This window comes from Alosa sapidissima, chromosome 11, assembly GCF_018492685.1.
Source record: "Alosa sapidissima isolate fAloSap1 chromosome 11, fAloSap1.pri, whole genome shotgun sequence".
Taxonomy (NCBI): domain Eukaryota; kingdom Metazoa; phylum Chordata; class Actinopteri; order Clupeiformes; family Clupeidae; genus Alosa; species Alosa sapidissima.
In genome coordinates this window covers 32,614,962-32,627,461 of record NC_055967.1, presented here as the reverse complement: position 1 = coordinate 32,627,461, position 12,500 = coordinate 32,614,962, and the positions used below count along the sequence as shown (strand labels likewise).

Here is a 12,500-nt window from a genome sequence, read left to right as displayed (position 1 = left end):
TCATAGCCATAGACTGTAAAAAATATAACATGACGAAAACTTCTGCCATTGTCTGAGCAGCCTTCTCTGGACGATTGCCGACCTAGCAACTTTCTAGCTTTGGGTAGGAAACTGCACTTTGGTTATCCCTTTAAACTGCCTTTAAGGGATAGCCTGCACACTGACAACAGCAGATGTCAATAATCCTCCATCTAGGCTACTGTAGCCTATATGCAGGTGAATTAAATTGTTGGCATAACATAAGGGATAGATGTAGGCCTATTTTTTTACAAAAAAAATATCTAATAATAATGGATTGAAAAGAGGTAGGCCTAATAATAGACCAGACAGGATTGAATAGATATAAGAAAATGGACAACATATCCACATCAGTCCCCATCAACAACTGTTTTCACGGGTCAGGATTATTAAGCTCTAAAACAGATTGTTCAAAATTATAGAGCTAGGCTACTGTAAAAGATTCAGTTTGTATTTTCAGAAACACCTTGGATCAAATTTAGAGATATGCAACATTAAAGATGGGTTGCCATCCAAATATATCTTGCGCATATAGAGCTCGCTTTTATTGTAATTATTGTTTTTGCACATTGAAAAGTGTTCAAAATAGTCTTTTGAGGCAGTGTTTTTCTGTTAGCGTTGGGTCGGCCAATCAAGCTCATTATCATACATAGTCACCATGTCTGTTGACACCCCCCCCCACTGAAGTGTCCTCTTTTTCACAAACCCAAATCTGGTCACCCTAGTATACTCGCGCTTTTGTCTTTCCTATTTTGCAGTCAGCGCATATTGGAATTTTCCCTCTACAGGTACATGTGCGCCAGTGTTTCCTCTAGAATTTTGTTTTAACAGTGGCGCCAGCGCCCGCAACCACATTGTCACTTGAACGCTTGAACATACCGGTAGTTCACGTTGACAATGGAGAAACGCTTAGCTTACTTCGTTTATGAAAGAAATTACGTTTTGTGCCAACACGTTTTGTGCCAACACAACCCACAACACTGCCTTTATTTGGTGCAAATCTCCTTTACTTTATAGTCCGCGATTCACATTAGGCCTACTAGGCCATCACCGCGAGTGCATACAAAATATTTTGCAATGTCGTTACTACCAGCAGTCGTTGCTTTTTTTACTGTGTTGATTCCTGATTGAGTGCATCTAATGTAACAGCGGTGTCTTCGCGGAGACATCCTCTCCAGTTTCATTTATGCTGTTGTTGCGAGCGAGTTTAGGCCTATAGACTACCATATGGGAAATACTTTATACGATCAGCTTCAGAAATTAATGGGGTTTCCTTGGCCTGTGCTACACCTTTCCACCAAGTTTGCGAAAATTGTAGTTTTTGCGATGTTGACAAACATGCGTAGCACATGGAAGCTCTTGATAGCGCATGCCACTAACGTCTATAAAAACAATATATTTATGGAATAAAACTAGACAGGTAGGCCTGCCTCGGATTAGCATTGCTGTTTATTCTTAAACTGCAATTTTCAGCCGCCAGTGGAGGGCATTTAGCCTACTATGCTTCCAGACAATATTTTGCGTCTCCCCTAATTCTGAAGCAGTGGCACCGCTAAATGAAGAGGAAACACTGAGAAGAAAGTTAATGCTTTAAATAGGCTACATCAATACAATATATAATATATGAACTGAAACGGGACGGGCCATAATAACCTCTGACTAGTTTAGGCTGTTAAATTGCAATGTGAGCGGCAGCCAGCGGGGGAGGATAGGATATGTCGCAGGATTATTTAAAAAGCAAATGTGTGTCTGCCCTGATTCTGATAGGCTACCGTGGCGGTATTAATTAAACCGTGGGGGGCCGCCATGCTGAAATAAACATAGAAGAAACATTGTGTGCGCCCACGGGGGTTTTTCAGCGAAAAGAGGGGGCGTGTTCCGGCGCAAACGGTCCGTGTTGATATTTTGCAGTTTCAGAAAACAATTCCGCCACAGACCAGGAACCTCAGTCAGTGGCGCAAATTCAGATGCTATTTTATGGGCACATGCATGGCCACAGGCCTGCAGGAATTAATGCTATGCACACCGATCTACAGACACCCTGTGCACAAATGGAAACATTCAAAGCCTTGATAATATTTGTCCGTTTCCCGGTTTTTTTCGTGCATTGGTCAAATAAAAATTTAGTAGCCTATATAGTACATCTACATGCAATATCTTTACAACAACAACGCCTAATTACGATCTATTAATTTGGACAACTTTATACAGCCCTATAAAGGCTAAAGTTACCTTTAGTTTTGTTCCAATTTACTGTTGTGTATGGCTTTAAACATTGTGTGCGCTTTAACACCAGCCTATACGCATTATTCCAGCTGCGCTAAGGTTTTGACAAGCACCACAATTTTGCCTACCTTGTTGTAGCCCATCTGAAATAACTCTAAGCTTTGCTATGTTCCCTCCATCCTTTCGTTGTTTTCAAAAAACGTTTTATGTCCATGATGGCCTTGAAGTCTTGAGTTTGTGAATTAGCTTAAAGGGGCACTTGGCAACTATTTCAACGTAATAAACCTGTTTAGAAATCATTTGGATGGTTAAATGAACTGTTCCAGTGAAAATGGTGACTTTCCCCGCTGCGCCTAGCGTCCCCAGGCGTAAAACCAACCTTGCAACATTGAGACTACCGTCCCGGAAAGAGAAGTGAGAAACAAGAAACTAGTTTTAAATCGTTTTTCTTACCTTGTAACATCCACATAGCTCTGCCAAACTTATGCTAACCGTTCGCTAGCTTGTAAAAAAATCCATGTGCTTTATCGTTACCTTTTCCCACAGTTTGAAATAGCATTTTCTCCAGCAGAGGGGGAAATCCTGCCAAGTTTCCCTTTAAATCAGCTTATTATGTGCTGTCAAAGATTGTTAAGGCGGAGCAAGATATTTCATCAGGAGCCACTTTCGGGAACCCGGATCGCACGAGGGGGGGTTAAAATCCCCCTTTATGCAGAGCAGAAGCAGCGACTGCTCCATTGAAGTCTATGGCCATAGCTCAGAATTTTACCACATATTCTAAGGTCTTGGTTCTATAGAGTTAAGAATGTGAATTTTGGGCACGTTTTCATGATCCTCAAACCCTTCCGAACATTTCAGGTACATTTTTAGCATTTCTGAGCATTCCAGTCTGGAGAAAATCGACTTTATATCAGGTGTGCGCCGGTTATTTATGCCGCTGCTGTTGGCCGGTTGCAACGTACGCTCATCAATACGTCATCAACACGCCTCTTTATGCAGACAGGATTCGATCCCCATTTCGTGCCCATAGACATGAACTACAACGAAGTATCTTGCTCCGCCTTAACAATCTTTGGTGCTGTTAACCAGCAACCATAGATAGTAAAAGAAAGCAGCAAGTAGCCCTGGCTATAATCTGCTGCGTCCATTCCTTATTCTCTCTCCAGCTCAAAAAAAAGTTGTGCGTGCATGTTGATGATAACGTGTTTACAAACTCTACTTTACATAAAATATTGTGAATAGCTTACTGTCATGCAGTTAATGGGATACTGTGCAGAGTTGGAAAGTTAGGTCAACTTGGAAACAGTGTTTCTCGTTGAGTTGCCTGATGGTAAGGTACAGCCGTAGCTTACACCTGCAGGAGTGCTTGCTGGGCGCCTGTGTTACGCAATGCACTTTGCTCCTCTCATATATACAACACAGTTGCCATAAACAATTACAAGGACAAATATTGCTACACGAGGGAAATCAGTGTGGTGTCCGATGTGAAAAAATAGGTATAAATCTAGCGTACACATTTCCACGAATCACAGATGTGTTGATGACATAAATTAGGAAATATTAGAGGACTTAATGAGACGTGATGTTGAACTGCATGCCGATGCCATTTAACCCAAATGCCCCAGCAGCAGCACGGGAGAGGAGAGCTTATCTGACAGAAGATCTGCATTGTCTATAGTGAGGTAATGTTAGATTACATTGCAAAAATATCACCATGCATTCATAACCTTGTGATTCAGTGAGAGTGATCCCAAAACATCGGAAAATGACATTTCTGTATTACATTTTGTCAAGAGGAAAAATCAATAGCAAACTGTTCCCAACTGACTATAGTCAGTATGTGAACTGTTCCTGGCTGCGCCTGGCAAATCTGCCATCATAATAGCAATCCGCTATGGAACAAGCGTGCCTGTTGTTAAAGAGAATGTGAGATGACACTCGGATTGGTTTATTGCACGTTACGCCCAAACCACACCCATGAGTAATGTACAGACCACCCTACATTAGATTTGCGTCGGGCGCAGCAGTCATTATCCCACCAGTAAAATAGCATCAGCGCCCAAGATCCGCCCACAAAGCGATTTGTGCAAAGTCAATTGCGCTGGAGTGGAAGATGGAGCCCTCAGTCACTAACACAGAAGTGGCAAATGTGTTTCTTTTGTGTGTTGTGATGTTTCTGTTCAGTTCGGTTTTGTTCAGGTTCTGTTGGTTCATGTGTGTTTGATGGCTGTACTAATGTTGAGTAATATTGAGCATGTGGTGTAGGTTTACTAGGGCTGTCACTTTTGTGAAAAAATCCTGTTCGATTTTTGAGACATAAGTGTTCATTGAATCGATTGTAAAATCGATTTTTCATGTCTAAAGACGTTTCCATTTTCAACACCAAATATAGGCCAATCCACAAACAACTAACAGGCAATAGGAGGAACGTTTATTGGCGTGAAGTTTCGTGCACAATGACAAACTGGAGTGCAACATTCTCGAAAAACATGACAAACGTGACTGCAGGCTTCAACGTAGCTGTGTCTGTGTTTACAATTAGAAATGTCAACAACAACAACAAACAAACAAATTTCGCCTACGTAGAACTCGATTGCACAGTTTGCATAGCCTACCGCTTTGTTCTTCTCCATAGTTTGATATACCAAAAATCCGAAGTACTTCCACATCGAACGTCTCAAGTTATTAGGGCCTATCACTCGTCTCTCTCACGTCGCACAGATTGATCGCGTTGTTCTCCATTTTTTGGCAAAACACTAGCAGCACAGCAGCTGATTGAAACAGCTGTTTCCGGTACGTAAAATTGGTGGGAATTTTCTTCTTAGCTTTTACAATGCTTACTGCACTTCGGAATTCTTTTATATTATTATATTCTTGTTTGTGAATTTTGTTACATCTATCCTTTTTATTTGATTAATTCGTTTAAAATTAATAGTGTACATATTTGGTTAAAATCGATTCCGTTTTCGAAACTTGTGTTGTTTGGTCCAATCGATTGTGCAATCGATTTTCGAACGTAAAGTGACAGCCCTAAGCTAGGTTTACATCTCAGTGATTTGAGTGTGTGTGTGTGTGTGTGTGTGTGTGTGTGTGTGATGAGTTTGTGTGTGTCATAGGCTTCTATTTTCCGGTGTGTGTTTGTGTATGTACTATAGCTAGCTTATGTGTGGCCTGAGTGAATGTGTGTGTTCTGGTTTGTGTGTGTTTATTATAGCCTGTATGCAAGTGTGTGTGTTCCAGTGTATGTGTGTATTGTGACTTGTGGGTGTGTATTATGCCTTGCGTGTATTTTACACCTGAATGTGTGTGTGTTCCGGTATATGTGTGTATGTGTGTGTATTTGTATTGTGGCTTGTGTGTGTGTTTTAGGCCTGTTTCATGCCCGTCCTAAAGGGCAGGTGTCTGGAGAGGGCGGAGCCTGTTCAGCGTTGGTTCTACAACCCTCCCTCCTCCTCCTGTGAGCCTTTCCTCTTTAGTGGCTGTCATGGCAACAGCAACAACTTCCTCACTCGGCAAGCCTGCGAGTCGTGGTGCATGATGGGAGCCTGCTGTTTTCGCCTCACTGGCTCCGATCGCGGTCTTCATAGAGACCATAACTCCTCCTCCATCCCAGAGCCCACTGCTTGGGTGCCTGAGTGGGTGGGGCCTGGTCTGAACGCATCGTTGGGGGCGTTGCAGGGCTGTGACAGGGGACCAATCAGCTGCGAGCGTGTGTCCGTCTCGCAGTGTCAGCAGAAGGGCACAGCGGTCAGCTTCTCTCCCGGACGCCTCTGCCTTTCCACAGGGTGTGTGTGGGCGCGCACAGAGTGTGTGTGTGTGTTCAATGGGCGATCGTTCAGACCGGGGGAGGCCTTTGAGGCGGGTTGTGAGGCGTGTGTGTGCACCTATCGGGGGGTCGTTGAGTGCACCTGCAGATTGCCACAGCCACGCAAGGAAATACGAGACCTCAGCCAATCAGAGATGAGAGAATACCAACATGCTGTGCAAGCACTCTACCTCCAACCAGGTACCGGTTGCCAAAGCAATCACTCGCTTCCATTCCTAGAAACAGGAAACTAACCATGTAGTATTTGGGTACTAATACCTGTAGAGATGAGATACTGTAGATGCTTTGGATTGACTCAGAGGGCTGTAGAGCATAGTTGATCCTGGAGTTGTTTTTTTTTTTCTTTATATGTTTTTAGTTGTTAGTTTGTCTGAGCAAGTGAGAGAGAGCCTGTGTCTCATTGTAGTGAATGAAATGTTTGGTGAAGTGAAGAGAGTGAGTGGATCTGTGTCTGTGTGTGTATTGAATGTGACACTGTTACTCTCAGAGAGTGTGTGTGTGTGTGTGTGTGTGTATGTGAAGTGTTGTGTATCTTTCTCTCAGACGGTTGGGCAGAGTTCACTAGGTTGAGGGCGGAGTTTGTTCCCGAGGCAAACGGGCGAGGCTCCTTCCTGCCGTGGCACCGGTACTTCCTGTGGAGTGTGGAGCGTGCTCTAAGGAATGCCTCGTCCTGCGCCATCTCCGTGCCCTACCTGGAGTGGACGGTAGACGCCGGCGCTCTGGAATCTTCCACCGCCTGGCAGGCCAACGTGTTTGGGGGCGACGGTGACCAACACACTGAATGTGTGTGGCTCCACCCTTTCGAGCCCGCCAACCGCCGCTGGTTGCCATGCTTACGACGCCGCTTCAACACCAATGTGTCCGTGCCTGACACCATCACGATGCAGCTGATCACCATGGAGACAGACTTCCTGCGCTTCTCCACACGTCTGCAGGCAGCGTCCAGCCTCTTCCTGCTCTGGGTCGGAGGTCACATGTCCACACCCCTCTGTGCGTACGACCCTGCCTTCCTGTCCCATGCGGCATTCGTGGACCGGCTGTGGGAGCAGTGGCAGGAGCGACGGGCCCTGGCAGCGGCCACCTCAGTGGACGCTGGGGTGTCCGACACAGCGCTGTACCCAGAGGAACTGCGCTTTGCTGGGCTGGAGCCCTTTGGAGTCACCCTGGAGGACGTCCGGCTCTCCGGGCAGCGTCTATGCACCGTCTACATCCCCATCACACTGGGCTCCCCATGCAACCGCACTCACACACACAAACGTGCCTCACACACACGCAGAGCAGACACCCACGCCTCACGCTCACACACGACAGATGCTCATGGCCCTTACACACACACACTTAGAGGAGGAGTGGAGGAGGAGGAGAGAGTGTTTGACAAGCGAGGTTTTGATGCTGAAGGCTATGACCGGAGCGGCTACGACAGTATGGGCTGGGATCGCCATGGCTTCGGCAGGGACAACTACAACCGTGACCATGTGGATCACCAAGGTTACGACAGCTTTGGGTTTGACCGCTACGGCTTCAACCGGGCCAACCTGACGGCCTTTGGCATGCAGCGCGATGGCAAGCTCCTGCTGACGTCACCCGGGAGCGATCTGCTGGACCAGCTGTTTCCGGATGGGTTTGGTCACTATGGCTACAGCGCGTTCGGGCTGGACCGCTACGGGTTCGATGCGTTTGGCTTCAGCAGGGAGGGAGTGGACCAGGACGGCTGTAACTTCTTCTTTGGTGGGCCGCACTACCTGCGGTTCTACTTCCACGCTCTCATGAACATCAGCCTCCTGCCGCCCCACGCGCTCACTGACACCCCCCGCATCTGCCCGCCAATCAGCCCCCTGCCCAGCCACTGGGCTAATCAGAACTGGGTGGGTGTGGACTCACAGGAGAGCCGTGCCCTGATTGGTGAGCTGGCTAAGGAATGGGCCAATCAGAGGCCTTTTCAGCAGGACTACAACCCTAATGTGTCACCTGTGAAGAAGAGTGGTCTCTGGCTCCCAGTTACTCCAGACCTCAGGTAACAGAACTGGGACCAAGATAGAACCAAGACCTCAGAGAGCAGATAGAGCTTAGAACTTAAACTGCCGATGCGGTTTATTATCAGCAAAGGTTAAGCTAAGTAGGAAATAGTGTTAGGAATCCCTGATCAATGCGATTGAGGCTGGACCAATGATTTGAAAATAGCACAAAGTCTACCCCCGTTACGATGCTAGAACTGGAAATGTTTCCCAATCATGAGTAGCCAGACTTTCTTCATGAAGTGGAACGATGTTGTGAGTCTGGTATTACCAGGCTAACTCATTTGATCATGTTGCTGGGGATATATTTTGTAGTGTGTAGCCCATACAGTGTGAAAAACGCATACCAATGTTATAGAAACATACTGAAGCTGTTTAATAAGATCAAGAAAGTCTGGAACATTACATGGAAAGTCTATGAGATTTTCTACAATCAGCAGTCGGCTGCACTCTAAGTGATGCAGCAGTGACATTGACTGCAAATTGGTCCACAGAGTGCAGAGCAGGCAGATGGACAGTGGAACACTGAATGCTGTCAACAGACAGAGCCTAGAACCCCAAAGGCAGATAGAGGTTAAAAGACAGTGAACACATATTACATAGAACTCAGAGAACAGACAGACACTCTCCTCTTCTTTCTCCTTTTGTTCTCTCTCCTCCAATCTCCTGTTCTTCATCACTCTCTCTGCTTTCTTCTCTTTCTCTTCTTTCTTCTTTCTTCCCTTTCTCTTCTCTTTCTTTCTCAATCTCTCTCTCTCTCCATCTCTCAGATTCTGCTTTGCATGGCAGTGGTACTCTGGTTGTCCTCTTGGCTCCGCCCCTGTGACCTGCCCTGACCTCTGTCAGTCTGCTCGTTGCCAGGGGCAACCAGGCGCCGTGTGTCGTATGAACACATGTGGCTCCTGCCACACCCAGTGGGTGGAGCCTAACAGTGGCCAGCCAATCGAGTGCCAGGATTGGTGAACGCACACACATGCACTCACAAACAGATATTCACAAAAAAACACATATATGACTTATGTGTGTGTATTAGCAGTAGTTCATTTCTGTTTGGCTCTAGAGTTTGTCAGTGATGTGTGAGGATGTTGTGTGGTTTGTGTGACAGACTCAGAGTACATAGTATATAGCATTATGTGTGTCTGGCAGAGATTGTTGGAGTTCCTACATATTGTGATGACATTGTTTGGGCGCTCTATAAATAAAATTGGATTGAATTGCATAGAGTTCAGAAGTCAGTAGAATAACTTGATGGTCAAATGTGTCATGACTCATTATTGTAGTCTGTATACAACCTTGTGGCACACTCATGTTGTGTTCGTGTATGTGTGTGTGTATCCGTGTGTGTGTGTGTGTGTGTGTGATGGCGCCACTCTGTAGTATGGGTATGTGGAGTGTGAATGATCATGTCTTATTATGTTCTCCAAATATTTCATGGGAAATGTGGTTGGTCTCTTGTCTCTGTCTCGTCTCTGCCCCCCCGGCCCCCCATAATAGGATTTGCATGTGCTCTCTGTACAAAGACTCAATGGGGGATTCCACAACTCCATATATTTTGATCAAAACCCTTTTACACAAAACAGTTCAAAAGAGTTATGCATGTTTGTGTCACTGTGTGTGTATGTGTTTGTGTGTGTGTGTGCGTGTGTGTGCTTGTATTGTATTGTTTGTTTGTGTAGGCCACATAACATGTAGGGCTCTGAGTAGTTTATGGTGGTGTTTGTTTTATGTCAATATTTAGGCACAAATGACACTTTTGTGTGTGTATGTGTGTGTGTGCATGTGTGTGTGTGTATGTGTGTGTGTGCATGTGTGTGTGTGCATGTGCGCACGCACTTGAAAGAGAGACTTCCTCTTTGCCACCACATATAGGCCACTGAAAGGGGTGAAGCATTCTTTGCTAATGAAAGCCACCTTTCTGCATTCTATTTTAAAGTGTTTATTTGTGTAATTATGTGTGCGTGTACAAATGTGTGTGTGTGTGTGTGTGTGTGTGTGTGTGTTGCTCATGTTCTCTTTCACATACACATTCACCAAACACAAAAGATTACATTACATGCAGCCACACAATTCACACACACACACACACACACACACACACACACACACACACACACACACACACACACACACACATACCCACAAACACCCACACACTGCCACATATTGCTCACATTTGAAACACATGCTTTAGGTTTGGTGGAGATCAAGGTTCTTCTTACACTGCTTCATCCTGAGGGTCACAGAAGAACAACCCCCCATCTCTCTCTCTCTCTCTCTCTCTCTCTCTTTCTCTCTCCTACACACACACACACACACTCCACTATGTTAAAAAGTACCCATATCTAAGTTGCAGCTGAATTGTGTTGCAGAGTGTGTGTATGATGGTAAAACCTACAGGACCGAAGAGGAGTATAAACCTGACAGCTGTTCCTCATGTCTGTGTAAGGTATGCTCAAAACACACACACACACACACACACACACACACACACACACACACACACACACACACACACACACACACACACACACACACACACACACAAATGCACACTCTAGTGCTAGTGTATGGTAATATCTCCAGTATCAAGCATATTGTCTCTATGTGTTTTGTGTGTGTGTGTGTGTGTGTGTGTGTGTGTGTGTGTTCTCTCCGTCTCCTGTAGAATGGTCAGATGAACTGCATTAGGGTGAGCTGCTCCTCACTCCCCTGTCGAGATCAGAGTATACCAGAGGGGGAGTGCTGTCCTGTCTGCCGCTCAGGTGCTCTCTCTCTCTCTCTCTCTCTCTCTCTCTCTCTCTCTCTCTCTCTCTCTCTCTCTCTCTCTCTCTCTCTCTCTCTCTCACACACACATATATACACACACAGCTGCATCTACTCCCGTATGTCTATTGTAGCATAAAGATGAATCTCGTGACAGATGATCTAAACCTGTCAGGTGGCACACACACACAGGTGGCACACACACACACGCATGGTGGTTGAAACTGGAGTGAGTGGTTCTGCAGATTCCCATCCCTGAAACTCAGCAGGCCAGCTGGAGATGGATCACTCAACATCACACATCGCCTTTCGCTCTGATGTGCTCTGATGCTGTGCGGTCCCACACACACACACAGGCCGGGAGTGGGTAATCGGGAGAATTCCCGGTGGGCCGCTTCACTTTTGGGCCGGTCGAGGGAAAAATATTATCATTTGCCACGTTAATCTATCTTCTCTTAAAGTTGGTTACACACGTTCGCATCCTATGCCTAACACCCAGGGGCGCAGCTACCCATTTTTTGAGGGGTATGCAACAACAAATTGGCACCCCCCCCCCCACACCTTTACAGCTAAAGTAAAGCAAAAGGCCAATAATGTATTACATATTATTATTTTTTAAGACATTTTGCCAATTTGAACTTGAAGTATTGTAAAATGTTGCATTGTCACTTTAAGAGAGTCTTGACGGTTCTCATAACGTCCTTTTGCCAGCTGTTGCTCACAAAAGATAAGGCTGATCCAACTCTAGCCTTTGTTTGCGCCACATTGACAGCACATTATTAAGTTATTACAAGGAGTCTTCATTGTTAGGAAATGGAAACATGTAATGAGTTGTTGCTAGTGTGACATTTCTGTTTGCAGTTTGCCATTGAAAGTGCAGTATGAGCATGGTAGCCACCTAGCTATCTGAATGGAATAGGCTATGTTTCAATCGGCATATGCATAGCAAATGCTAGTTAGTCTGGTAACATGAATAACATGAACAGCTTTTATGCTTTATCCATCTTTTTCCATAGACGAAAACTGCTCACTCAGCGCTCACGGCGCCCCCACTCCCTTTTCTATGTCAAAATTCTATGATAGAATCTTATGATAGGGCGCCTACTCTAGCCTGTTAGTGCTCTAAAATGTTATTTAACATTGAGGAAATGCAGAAATGATTTAGAAACGTACAACAGTAGCTACATATAGAATAAACCAAATATATTATTATTATTATTATTATTATTATTATTATTATTATTATTATTATTATTTACCATCGCTTTGGCGCCCCCATGGTGCTGCGCCCCTATGCACCGCATATAGCGCATACCCACTTTTTGCGCCACTGCTAACACCGCAGCCTCTGCATGGGTTGTTTTCCCCTCCCAAGAAGAGTTAATTGGTTGGTCTTTTCTAAAAAGTTTTCTCAGATACCAGCTGGGCCGGCCCTACCGTAGTGATAAGCGTCAGGGAGGATGGATGGTAGAAAGAGGCCATGAGGGACTGGAAAGGCCAGGTAAAAAAGACGAAAAGTATTGGAGGAAAATGCTGCCAAATGTGCCAAGCTTCCAGATTTTTTTTGAAGAGGACAGAATAAGTGGCAACTGGTAAATTAGCCATGATTATAGCGCCGTAGCCTAATTATTAGGCTAATACCAGACGTTGTA

General features: G+C 45.2%; 1 protein-coding gene across 1 annotated transcript in view; it reads left to right on the top strand.

Moving 5' to 3' along the window:
• Positions 1 to 12,500, top strand: part of LOC121723597 (kielin cysteine rich BMP regulator) — a 54,498-nt gene that overhangs the window by 11,894 nt on the left and 30,104 nt on the right. Inside the window, exons 6-7 of the mRNA XM_042109405.1 lie at positions 10,455 to 10,531; positions 10,751 to 10,847. Of these exons, the coding sequence (XP_041965339.1) occupies positions 10,455 to 10,531; positions 10,751 to 10,847 (174 nt within the window). The remainder of the gene's footprint in view (positions 1 to 10,454; positions 10,532 to 10,750; positions 10,848 to 12,500) is intronic.